Source organism: Callithrix jacchus, chromosome 4 (genome assembly GCF_049354715.1).
Source record: "Callithrix jacchus isolate 240 chromosome 4, calJac240_pri, whole genome shotgun sequence".
NCBI classification, from domain to species: domain Eukaryota; kingdom Metazoa; phylum Chordata; class Mammalia; order Primates; family Cebidae; genus Callithrix; species Callithrix jacchus.
In genome coordinates, this window is record NC_133505.1 from 13,208,422 (window position 1) to 13,222,155 (window position 13,734).

At 44.5% G+C, this 13,734-nt stretch overlaps 1 protein-coding gene across 13 annotated transcripts in view; it reads right to left on the reverse strand.

Annotated features, from left to right (window-relative positions):
• CAP2 (cyclase associated actin cytoskeleton regulatory protein 2) overlaps positions 1-13,734 on the reverse strand; it is a 142,193-nt gene that overhangs the window by 13,672 nt on the left and 114,787 nt on the right. For all 13 annotated transcript variants that reach the window (XM_035294829.3, XM_035294827.3, XM_008993922.6 and 10 more), the window contains 2 exons: positions 2,546-2,735; positions 878-1,053 (listed from right to left, as the gene is read on the reverse strand). In XM_035294829.3, coding sequence (XP_035150720.1) covers positions 878-1,053; positions 2,546-2,735 — 366 coding nt within the window. The remainder of the gene's footprint in view (positions 1-877; positions 1,054-2,545; positions 2,736-13,734) is intronic.

Here is a 13,734-nt window from a genome sequence, read left to right on the forward strand (position 1 = left end):
ATGGCAGACTTAATGCCACTGAACTGCACACTTAAACACGGTAAACAGTTCATTTTAGGTTATGTGTATTTTATGACCACTTACAAAATAATTTAAAAAGTTGAAGAAAAGAATGCATGAGAATTCGTGAACATGAAGTTTATGGAAGCATTCAGAAATATCCTACTCTAGCCTGTGGTTTTCACCTCTGTCACTTCACTTAGATGGTTAACGGGTACAAACAAATAGTCTGAAGGACTAAACTCTAACTTTTCAGTAGCAGAGTAGGGTAACTTCAGTTAACAACACTGTATTATATATTTCAAAATAGCTAGAGGAGAGGCCTCGAAATGTTCTCATCACATAGAAATGATAAATACTCAAGTGGACATCCCAAATACCCTGAGTTGACCATTACACATTCTTTTTTTTTTCTGAGACAGAGTTTCACTCTGGTTACCCAGGCTGGAGTGAGGTGGTGTGATCTCCGCTCACTGCAACCTCCATCTCCTGGGTTCCAGTGATTCTCCAGCCTCAGCCTCTCAAGTAGCTGGGACTACAGGAACATGCCACCACACCCAGCTAATTTTTGTATTTTTTAGTAGAGATGGGTTTTCACCATGTTGGCTAAGCTAGTCTTGAACTCCTGACCTCAGGTGATCCGCCCACCTTAGCCTCTCAAAGTGCTGGGATTACAGGCGTGAGCCACCACGCCTGGCTGGCTGATCATTACACATTCTACGCATGTAAAAAAATACCACAGATACCCCGTAAATAGGTACAAATGTTATGTATCAATAAAAAATTAAAAGAAATCGTTCAGATCTTGGTAACTGGTTCTGCCGTTGGTCCTCTCACTGGTGCGTGTCAGGAATACAGGTTAAAGCACTTCACTTACCACTCTCCATTTCTTTCCTTCCAACTCGAACACAGGGGCATGTTTTTGAGAAGGATGGGATTTAGGAGACGTGGGACTTGGAGTGTGGCTTTTGGTGGGAGATCGAGTTTGCCCTCCTTGAGCCCGCAGGCTGGGATTCTTGTATGTCTTCTGGTCATCTGTGACATGGCGGAGCCCTAGGAGGGCAACACACACGGACACAATTATTTTATGCAAAGGGAAATGTCTCTAACTTGGTAGATTAACATGGTATACATAAAGAGCACAAGAACTTTTAGTAATGCCACTTTCAAAACAGACTAGTGCTTTCTCCAAGTTAGGATGCAGGATCTGAGTCCTGTATAAGTGTAGAGTTGATAGAAGCACTGTAAGTATTATTATTATTATTTTTTGAGACAGTCTCACTCTGTCACCCAGACTGGAGTGCACTGGTGTGATCTGGCTTACTGCAACCTCTGCCTCCCAGGTTCAAGCAAGTCTCCTGCCTCAGCCTCCCGAGTAGCTGGGATTACAGGGGAGTGCCACCACCCCTGCTAATTTTTGTATTTTTAGTAGAGACAGGGTTTTACCATGTTGGCCAGGCTGGTCCTTGAACTCCTGACCTCAAGTGACCTGCCTGCCTCGGCCTCCCAAAGTGCTGGGATTACAGGCATAAGCCACGGCACCCCACCAAGTATTTTTATTTTAAACCTCTTCTGTTGGGAGATAAAATGACACATAAAAATTCTGCAAAGATCAAACCACCTCATGAAAAAGGATCACATGTCTTACTTCTTCTCTTATGGCTGAATCATTCTCCAGACACAGCCAAAAAGGTTAGGGCATTCCAATGAGTATATATCAGAATATGAAACTGACTTCGTGAATCCATTCCTTTACTTTGTAAATGAGTTTCACAGGGCATAGCAGAGCCAGTTGGAGCCAGAGAAAAATTTTGAATTTGGGATTCTTAGCTCCTAGCCCAAAATAGAGGGGATATAATTCTTCAATAAGCCTGTATACTGCTTCAAGACAGAGGAGCTAATGTTTGCCATTTTTATTTATTTATTTGTTTGTTTATAAACAAGTTCTCACTCTGTCACCCAGGTTGGACTGCAGTGGTGCAATCTCAGCTCACTGCAGCCTCTACCTCCTGGGCTCAAATGATCCGCCCACCTCAGATTCCTTAGCAGCTGGAACTACATGTGTCTGCTGCAATGCCAAGCTAATTTCCATTAATTTTTGGTAAAGATGGGTCTCACTGTGTTGCCCAGGCTATACTTGAACTCCTGAGCTCAAGCAATCTTCCCGCCTTGGCCTCCCAAAGTGCTGTGATTACAGGCGTGAGCCACCACACCTAGCCTGCCATTTTTATTTCACTTGATCTTGATGCCTGGGTTGCAGACAATGATGTGGAAGCACCGAGGGGTAAAGCAAGGATGCAGCACAGTGGTCCATTTAGAACCCAGTGTCTCCGAGATCTTCCTTCTGGTCTGCACAGTGGCCCCCTGAGCCCATCTGCATGGACATAAAGAACACAGCAGGCTCCTGTCCTCCCAGCACCAGCCCCACTCTCCCTGTATGCTGGGGACAGGGATGGAGTGATACATCTGTCACTGGGCTCTGGCCGCCCTTTGTGTCTGGGAGCCAGAGGGAAAGGGAGGCAGCTTCAAGGTCTTGTTTTCTCACCTTTCGTAATCGCTTCTCCCTGGTTAAGCTGGGCAAATAAAGCTGAGCGTGAAGGAGAGGATTCCTCTTTTTTGCCTTCATTCTCAAAAAGTGGAGGTGGCCCTGGAGGAGGCGGAGGAGGAGGGGGTGGAGGAAGGCCAGGCCCAGCGGAGAGGACAGAAAACGCTGATGTGGTGGATGCTACAGGACCCTGAGAAGACAGAAGACAGAGTGTTGCATTTAGACTGCGCCCTTGCTGGGATTTTGCCCGAATGAGTCAAAACCTGCTGCCAATGAGGGGTTGAAGACTCAGCAAAGGCTCCCAGAGGGCATCCCTGGGCATTGTGGGTCTGTTTAGGAGGATCTGAACCAAGGCGGCTCCAGCTTGGGAATAAGGAACATGACTCGGCTATGTGGCCCTGTCTGTCAGTAGCATCTGTGTGGCCATGAGCCCTGCTGCCAAGTCAGAGGCCAATGAACCACACTCACAAGTCCAGGTGCAAGGCTCAGGATCAAAATGACACTGGGCCTTGGCCAATTTAGAATCACAAGAAAAAAGTGGTCCAATTGAGACCAGCTAATCCTGGTCTCAAAGGATTAGCTCTTTTGAGACACTAGAAACTGTAACCACCAATGGGGCATGGGGGAGGCTAAAAATATTCAGTGGTTATTGGATGTTTCTGAACCTTTCTGAGCAGTGAGAGATATAGAAACTCTCTGGACCTGATTTTCCAGATACGCCTGCCTCAAACTGACCCCCAAACAAGGACCATATGTGACAAGGATGCTTGTCAAATCTGAAGGTATGAAGTGTGGGAAGTTGAAAAGTTCCTTTTTAAGGTTTCCTTTCTTGTTAAAGAATAAGTGTGCTAGGCCAGGCGCGGTGGCTCAAGCCTATAATCCCAGCACTTTGGGAGGCCGAGGCGGGTGGATCACGAGGTCAAGATACCGCGACCATCCTGGTCAACATGGTGAAACCCCGTCTCTACTAAAGACACAAAAACTTAGCTGGGCATGGTGGTGCGTGCCTGTAATCCCAGCTACTCAGGAGGCTGAGGCAGGAGAATTGCCTGAACCCAGGAGGCGGAGGTTGCAGTGAGCCGAGATTGCGCCATTGCACTCCAGCCTGGGTCACAAGAGCGAAACGCCGTCTCAAAAAAAAAAAAAAAGAATAAGTGTGCTAATAACTTTGTGAACCTCTATTCTATGTAGCTGTCAGACATGCCATGCTTACAGGCACATAGTATGTTCTATGTCCTTGTATTTTAACAAAGATATCTGTGCTGGACGTGCTCACGGGCATGTCCCAGCTCTCCATTGCTTTTACCTGCTTAGAAAAGTTTTAAGTTGTTAGCCAATCAGATTTTAGTTTAGATTGTGAGGTCTGACTCCAGCCAACAGAGATCAGACACAGCAGTAAGGATGACTCCAAATGCGTAAGGGATAAATGTGTCTGTTTTCCTTTGTTCACTGTACTCTTGTGGCACGATGGCTAGGGAGGGTGCCCTTCCTGCGGTCCAGGAAGTAAAAGTTGCGTGGCTGAGAGATCCTTTGTCTCAGTGCTGATTTTTCTTTGCGGCACCGAGCATCTATTTCCAACATGAGGGTGCAGGACCCATACGACTTTTCACTGAATGTTGGTTATTAGTGAACCAACTGAAAATTAGATTCTTCCTGATCCAAAAGCTATGCTTATTCTTATTTTCACTGCTACGTAAAGTACAACCTTTGTTTTCAGTATGAAAGCCTAACAAATTCAAATGACAGTAAGAGGTGAGAGACAAGAGGGAGACTTGCTTTAGTTCAGTTTTGTTTTTTTAAGGAGACAGGGTCTCACTCTATTGCCCAGGCTGTGTGCAGTGGCGTGAACATAGCTCACGGCAACCGCAAACTCCTGGGTTCAAGTGATTTTCCTGCCTTAACCTTCTGAATACCTGGGACTATAGGTGCACACCACCATGCCTGCCTAATTTTTAATTTTTTTTTTTTTTTTTTTAGAGATGAGGTCTCACTATGTTATCCAGGCTGGTCTGGAACTTCTGGCCTCAAGTGATCCTCCCACCCTGGCCTCCTGAAGTGCCAGTTTTAATATTTAGGGAAAGGATCCCATAGATGATATTTTCACAGAACTTAAAACTGGTAGGATAGAAACACACATACCACAAACTTGGCCTATGTACTGTTTTACTTTTATTTATTTATTTATTTATTTTTCAGATGGCATCTCACTCTGTCATCCAGGCTGGGGTGCAGTGGCGTGATCTCAGCTCCCTACAACCTCTGCCTCCCAGGTTCAAGCGATTCTCCTGCATCAGCCTCTCAAGTAACTGGGATTACAGACACGTGCCACCATGTCCAGCTAATTTTTGTATCTTTAGTAGAGAAGGGTTTTGCCATATTGGCCAGGCTGATCTTGAACTCCTAACTTCAAATTATCCACTTGCCTCACACTCCCAAAGTGTTGGGATTACAGGCGTGAGCCACTGCGCCCAGCCCTGTTTTACTTTTAAATCCTCAAATAGAACTGTATACCTATAATAAGGAATTATAAACAAATTCAATAGTGAGGAAGCTTAACCAACTGGGAGTGATGGAAATGTGGCTTAGGCTCATAAATTTTCAATATCAAATATGAAAGGTAAAACATTACGTTAAGTGCCAAATATTAACGAAGACAGAATATCCTTATTGTCATAAACAACTTAGTATTATGCAGTATCAAAATCAGGAATTCTTAACCTGTAGTAGTTTTCCATTAAAACAAAACAAAGCATGCTGGCTCAGGCATGGTGGCTCACACCTGTAATCACAGCACTTTGGGAGGCTGAGGAGGATGGATTGCTTGGGTCCAGGAGTTTGAAACCAGCCTGGGAAACAAAGTGAGACCCTGTCTCCACTAAAAAATGCAAAAAATTAGCCGGGCATGGTGATGCATGCCTGGAGTCCCAGCTACTGGGGAGGCTGAGGTAGGAGGATCACTTAAGCCTCGGACGTGGAGGTTGCAGTGAACTGAGATCACGCCATTGCACTCCAGCCTGGAAGTGAGACCCTGTGTCAAAGCAAAACAAAACAAATGCTATTTTCAAAGTACTTATATAATAATTCCTATTAAGTGTAGAATTACCCTGAAAATAAAAGACTATTCTCTTATTCAGAATACACATCTTAGAAACCCTGCAGGCTGCAGAGCTCATCTCAGGAACATTTAATTTGCAATGGTTTTTGTTTCTAAGGAAGAGCAGCCTAATTTCAATAGGACTTTTGGGTCAAGTAGAAAACGATTTCACAGTTCCTGAGACTGACCATTTTTCTCCCCAGTATTTGAAATATTTTCTATGTTACTGGGATAAGATTTGAGAATTTGCTCTGAATCAGAAAGTGTAATATAAGCTTTGCACATCAAACAGTATTCTGGTCCTCAGATGCTGATAACCACGAAGTATTCCTTTCACTCATAAACACATCATAACCCATTCAGCCAGTGAAGGGACAGCCCCCTCCCTCAACATCTGAAACACTACAGCTTTACAGTCCTATTTTGTGGAAAGCGGGGACGATGCTGGCTTCTAAATCTTAGAATGATTTAGATGGTTACCTGGCTCTCGGAATTCAGAGACTTTCTCTCCAAGAACCACTAAAGGACACTGAAATGAAAAAGCCACATATTCAACTTTTTGGAACTTTGATATATTCAGATGGCTGGCCCAGGAACATGAGACAAAGGATTTAATGCTACACAAGTTGAAAATAAAAGCCAAAAAATAAGGGAACTCGCGACCCGTTGAAACTCTGCCTTGAACTAATCCTTTGTATGTCCTGGCTCATTCCCATATCAGTCCCAGCGAGAGCACAACACCAGGCTCCTGTTTCCAAGGCTACTTTTTGATCAGCATTCAGGGGCTTTACTGTACAGTGGACTCAAAATCAAACTGATCAGATGTTCTCTTCACTGGGTCTCCGTGAGCTGCCCTGATCAGATGTTCCCGTCACTGGGTCTCCGTGAGCTGCCCTGATCAGATGTTCCCGTCACTGGGTCTCCGTGAGCTGCCCTGATCAGATGTTCCCGTCACTGGGTCTCCGTGAGCTGCCCTGATCAGATGTTCCCGTCACTGGGTCTCCGTGAGCTGCCCTGATCAGATGTTCCCGTCACTGGGTCTCCGTGAGCTGCCCTGATCAGATGTTCCCGTCACTGGGTCTCCGTGAGCTGCCCTGATCAGATGTTCCCGTCACTGGGTCTCCGTGAGCTGCCCTGATCAGATGTTCCCGTCACTGGGTCTCCGTGAGCTGCCCTGATCAGATGTTCCCGTCACTGGGTCTCCGTGAGCTGCCCTGATCAGATGTTCCCGTCACTGGGTCTCCGTGAGCTGCCCTGATCAGAAGTTCCCGTCACTGGGTCTCCGTGAGCTGTCCTGATCAGATGTTCCCGTCACTGGGTCTCCGTGAGCTGCCTCTCGCAGGGTCACTTATCTTTGCTCCCTCTTCTCGTTCCGTGGGAGATTACAGAACATGACCCCGAAGCTTTCTACATTCTCCTATGTACCTGGCCACAAGTGGAATCACAACCTGACACTGTCTTTAGATGTCCCAAGAAAAAACAGAGAGGAGGCTGGGTGTAGAGGCTCACACCTACAATCCCAGCACTTTGGGAGGCTGAGGCGGGTGGATCACCTGAGGTTGAGACCAGCCTAACCAACGTGGTGAAACCCCATCTCTACTGAAAATACAAAATTAGCTGGGCGTGGTGGGGCGTGCCTGTAATCCCAGCTACTTAGGAGGCTGAGTCAAGAGAACTGCTTGAACCTGGGAGACAGGTTGTGGTGAGCTGAGATCACGCCATTGCACTCCAGCCTGGCAACAAGAGCAAAACTCTGTCTCAAAAAATAGAAAAATTAAGATCAGGTCAGGCAACCTATTAGGGTTCTTACCCATTTTTAAAAAGCGGACACCAAAAAAGTCAAAGTATCACCTGAGAGTCTCTTGGAACAGGTGGATTACATTGATTGCAGCACAGCTTTTGTTAAGATGTTCCTTCCATAGAACTAGCTTAGTGGTAGTAATGCTGTGAGCCACCTGTCTTTAGGTATTTGTGGAGATTGCACATAAACCCACAAAATGAAACAGCTGACATGCCGTGGCACTGTTTATGGGTGTTTCCTCTCCCTCACCCTTCCTTTACCAGCCCCTCCTCCCACTCTCTTTCATGGACACAAACATACACTCCCTTCTGTTTCTTGGTTAGATTCTCTTTAGCTGCCCGTCTCTGAACCATCCTGGCCCATCAACCACCCAGCTTACCATTAATGATCTCTAGGTAGCAGTGATAAGGTATAGGTGTCCAATCATACAGTTTAAAAGCAGTTCAGGCCCAGTGCAGTAGCTCATGGCTGTAATTCAAGCACTTTGAGACGTTGAGGTGAGAGGGTCACTTGAGCTCAGGAGTGAGGGATCAGCCTGGATAGTGAGACCTTGTCGCTACTAAAAGTAAAATAATTAGCCGGGTATGGTGGTTATGGGATGGTGGTCTCAGCTACCTGGGAGCTGGGAGGCTGAGGTGGGTAGATTGCTTGTGCGCGGGAGATTGAGCTGCAGTGAGCGCGGATGGCACCACTGCACTCCAGCTGGGAGATAGTGACCCTGTCTCAAAAAATAAAAGCAGTTTCAAAATCACAAAGCCATTTCAATTGTAATACACTTACATCTTCACACTACAACTATAGAGACTAACAATGCTTTACAACTGAACTTTTTTTCTTCTTCTTTTTTAAGAGACAGAGTCTCACTATGTTACCCAAGCTGGTCTTGAACTCCTGGGCTCAAGAGAGCCTCCCACCTTGGCATCCCAAAGTGACAACTGAACATTTTAATAAAATACTGTTTATTAATTTTTCCAAGGACAAAGAATCCCAAATGGCCCTGTGCAATGTGGAACACAAAACATGAGGATAAGCCTCTCATATACCATAATAGGAGGGAGCCATTAAGAGGAAGAATACCAGTTTTAGAACTAGCCTAATACACATAAATCAGACAGCCTTTCTGGAAGTGAATATGCTTTGCAAATTCATGTTGTAGGGTGTGTTTATATTTTCAACGTCAAAACCAATTTCTTTCTATTTTATGCAAGATGTATATTGATCAATAACTTACTGAAATTGATACCTTTCCACATTTGTTAATTTCCATAAGAACTTGCAAGTTTTACATTCTTATTTATAGCACACTTTTATTAGAAGACAACAATAGTCAAGTAAAAAGGCTGCAATAAACTAAAAGATGATCATTCTGTACAATGTGAGTGTAACTAAATTACATTTATGACATTTGTCTCTATTCTCTTATTTTTATCACTTACTAGAATCAGTTTTTTTTTTTTTTTTGGTAGAGATGGGGTCTTACCACATTGCCCAGGCTGTTTTCAAACTCCTGGGCTCAAATAAGCCTCCCAAGGTGCTGGGATTATAGGTGTGAGCCACTGCACCTGGCTCCACTTCTCAGAATTTTGAGACCTCCTCTGTTCATGAACACAAAGTTTCTGGGGGCCTTTCCGAGAACATAGAATTGTTAATACCACAGTGAAGTGCTGAATAATATTTTAGACATAAATTTATTAATAGTTTTTAAAAAGTCAATTTGGGGAAACAGAACACTACTGGAATTTCAGATTTCCATAAAAGTACTAACGGTACTTAAATATAGTTGAAATAAAAAGATGGTCCCACAAATATGAAAGAATTGGGAGGCCCATTTTGATCTGTTTTCTTTAGAAGCAAAGCTCCAAACACCCTTGTCTCAAGATAGAAAGACCAGGGGAAAGGTCATAAAAACTCAGATCTCATGGTTTCGTTGATGATTTCTGATGGTTTCACGATTCTTTACTCCTCCCACCCTCCTGTGGTCCCTGTATGCCATTCCTTTGGTGACCTGGAAAGATCTGAGCTTTGGCAGTAGATGAAAAGAAGACAGAACAGAAAGCAAAGTTGCTTTGGAGAAGTAACGACAGCTTAAAATCAGAAAACGGCCTGGGAGTAACACATGCTGTCTATATTAGTACATGTAAACCAGTAACTTCGTGTTTTTACGTTTGCTTTTCCTCTTAATTTATGCAGATACTCCTTGACTTATTATGGGGTTTCATCCCATAAACCTATTATAAGTTGAGAATATTGTGACAGTCAAACTTGCATTTAATACACTTCATCTCTTGAACCTCATAATTTAGCCTCGCCTAAATAAATGTGCTCAGAACACTTACACGAGACCACGGTTGGGCAAAACCATCTAACACCAAGTCTGTTTTACAATAAAGTGTTGAGTATCTCAGGTAATTTATTTATTTTTATTTTTATTGTTTTTTTTTGAAACAGAGTTTCGCTCTTGTTACACAGGCTGGAGTGCAATGGCGCCATCTCGGCTCACCGCAACCTCCGCCTCCTGGGTTCAGGCAATTCTCCTGCCTCAGCCTCCTGAGTAGGTGGGATTACAGGCACGCGCCACCATGCCCAGCAAATTTTTTAATTTTTAGTAGAGACGGGGTTTCACCATGTTGACCAGGATGGTCTCGATCTCTTGATCTCGTGATCCGCCCGCCTCGGCCTCCCAAAGTGCTGAGATTACCGCGCCCGGCCCAGGTAATTTATTAAATACCGTACTGAAGTCAAAAACGCAATGCCTGTATGGGCACTCAGACCATCTTAAGTTGGGCACCACCTGTATACCCAGATGCGGCCCTTCAAAAATCACAGGTGGTGATTTCAGTTCTACATGCCCAAAGTAAAAATTTTTTATAAAAGCAGACCAAGCCCTCCGAGTAGAGTCCAGAAGAATACAATGAACACACTGCCGGGCATGGTGGCTCATGCCTGTAATCCCAGCACTTTGGGAGGCTGAGGCAGGCGGATCACTTGAGGTCAGCAGTTTGAGACCAGCCTGGCCAACATGCCAACATGGTGAAACTCCATCTCGACAAAATATACAAAAATTTGCTGGACATGATGGCACACGCCTGTAGTCCCAGCTACTCAGGAGGCTGAGACGCAAGAATTGCTTGATCCTGGGAGGCAAGACTCCAGCCTGGGTGACAGAGCAAAACTGTGTCTCAAAAGCAAAGAAAAAGAATATAATGAACATAATCTAATATGCTCAACTGATCCAGATATTCTGCATACATTGCCTTGATATGTAGCTGTAATTATTAGTTTGGCTTTGCTGGTATTTAGATCAAATCTGGAATTTCCAGATTGTCTTTTCTTCTTGTCTGCCAGCTTGAGAATACAATTTCTTATAAAAAAGGAAAGATAAAATTAAATTTTCCATGGGAAAACTTTCCAGAGTTAAAGATAGCAGAGTATACCCATCAAAGAAACAAACTGTAGAGGGCCAACAGTTATATAAACACCAAGAGGGACATGTGGCTTGAATTAGCTGGACAGCTACTTCATTTGGCCAGAAGGGCCTAAGTCTGAACTACCACTGAATTCAGGCTTTTTTCTTTCAGATTTCAGGAACATGCAGAAAATCTGTACTTTCTCAAATTATCCATACTTAGTAGGTAGCAGAGGTGAGGGTTAAGGCAAAATCATAGCTGTTAGAAAGATTATTTACCTTTGGCTCTAGACTATATTTTGTTTGTTTAGGGATGCTCAGTTTGCATCAAGAGTGCAGACTGGACCGATAAACTGCGGCCAGGGCTTGCCTTCGTGCTCTATTTTATGAAAAGTTTGTTTTACCTTTAGGAGATAATCGGCAGCTTCCCCCATTTTCCTTTTTAAGAAAATCATTTTGCTTAAGCTAACATTAGCTTATGTCTCCTGAGTTTACAACAACTGAGAATGAAAGGCAGAGAGTGACAAGGGACAGGAGCAGAGGAGGTGTGGGTGGCTGATGGCTGCTCCTGTAATAAAATGCGTTCTCCATTCCATTCCTATCACTGGACAGAAGAAAATACCCATTTTGGCTGGGCACGGTGGTTCACACCTGTAATCCCAGCACTTTGGGAGGCCGAGGAGGTTGGATCACCTGAGGTCAGGAGTTTGAGACCAGTCTGGCCAACATGGTGAAACCCTGTCTCTACTAAAAACACAAAAAATAGCCCGGCATGGTGGCAGGTATCTGTAATCCCAGCTGTTCTCGAGGCTGAGGCAGAAGAATTGCTTGAACCCGGGAGGTGCAGGTTGCAGTGCGCTGAGATCATGCCACTGCACTCCAGGCTGAGTGACAGAGCCAGATTCCATCAAAAAAAAAAAAAAAAAAAAAAAAAAAGACATATTTTTATGCAGCTTTTGAAAAACAGACACGATCTATAGTTAATGGACTAACACTTTGGAATTTTCATTATGATGACAAATGAATATAGCGGATTTAGCAAATGTGTTTGAACCCTATCTGTTTTCAAGTCACTGCTATCCCAGTATTAGGGTTCCAGTCACTGCTACTGATCCCAGGGTGAATTGGGATTCGCCTTGGCCTCCTAAGTAGCTGGGATTACAGTTTTGTGCCAGCGCGCCCAGCTGATTTTTGTATTTTTCGTAGAGATGGGGTTTCGCCATGTTGATCACGCTGGTCTCGCACTCCTGACCTTAGGTGATCTACTCGCCTCACTCTCCCAAAGTGCTGGGATTACAGGCGTGAGCCACTGCACCCAGCCAAGGGGCCTGAGATTTCTAACAAGTGCCCAGTTTGCTGTTGGCCCCAGAACCACGCTGCACTACAGGACGGGCTGTACTTTCCACGTTGTCCTGGTCTACGCAAGCGTCATGCCCTGTGCATGCCCCCAGCATGCGGCTCCCCCTATTCTATCATGGTGCATTGCTTATCTTCTTCAGCTGGAGTGTTCATTTCCATGGACAGGAATTGTGTCCACAACGCCATCTGTCCCTCTTTGTGTTCTCAGCCCCTTGCCCAGAACTTGGTGCCTAGTAGATGCTTAAGCCATGTTGGTTTAATTATGTGGTCTCTGTCAGGCTGAACTCACAGAGCTCACTTCCAACCTAACTTTATTATCTGTCTGTGCAGTTGAGGCTCCTTTGTTAGTTGATGACACTTCTAGCCCCTGCTGAGCAACGTGGAACCTTCCATAGGAGAATGAGAGTAACTGGCCACCCAGAGCCCCAAAAGGGACCTAGAAGCCCAAACTTAATTAAGTAGAACGAAGCAGCTGTGGTCAGGTACGCTGGCCGGAGTCACTCCGGGGAAGAGCTGTCCAGGAGAAGAGTGAGCTTTGCCAATGGACAACAAATACATCATCTGGGACTCTGCCGGTTCCCTTTGATTAACAGCCCTAAGGTGTGGGTTTGGTACAAGTTCTAAATGAAAATTTAGATATAAAAGCTTAAGAACAGTTTTCTCTTGTAAATAGCATGAGGAGGCCAGAGAGGCCTGAAGACTTGAAAATGTACAAGGCATACACGTTCGTATTTAATGACATGCCACAGAGTCTGTATTATTTATAATGAGGCAGGGCACCCTCTGGCTGAGTTTTAATTTGATCAAAAGTAAGCTATGAAACTTGGGCTTTGTTACCAGACATTTGGCCTCTACACCAAGAAACAGAAAAAAAAAGAAATACCTACTTGGAGGAAAAGAAGTGATCTGAAAGTGTTTTACTCTGGGAAAAATGGAACGCCACCTTGTCTGTAATTGTAACCACCCTCAACTACTTGCATTTTCCTGGAGGTTCAAGAGAGGCTAGGATGAATGATAGAGTATAGGATGGATTTTTAAAACCCGTGTTATTAAGAATTACATTGGCTGGGTGCAGTGGTTCATGCTTATTATCCTAGCACTTAAGAGAGGCCAAGGCAGGTGGATCACTTGAGCCCAGGAGCTTGAGACCAGCCTGGGCAACATGGTGAAACCCCATTTGAGACCACCTGGGAAACATGGTGAAATCACATCTCTGCAAAAAAAATATAAAAACAAGCCAGGCATGTTGGTGCACGCCTGTGGTCTCAGCTACTTAGGAGGCTGAGGCAGGAGGATTGCTTGAGCCCAGGAGGTCAAGGCTGCAGTGAGCTGCAGTCACACCACTGTGCTCCAGGCTGGGCATCAGAGCAAAATCCTGTATCAAAAACAAAAACAAAACCCCCCAAAAAATAACAACGAAAACGAACGACATCAGTATTATGTAAGAACGTATATCCATTCATTCATGCACAGTTTTATTCTATTCTATTACTCTAAACTTAATTACTCTATTATTCTACACATAATTC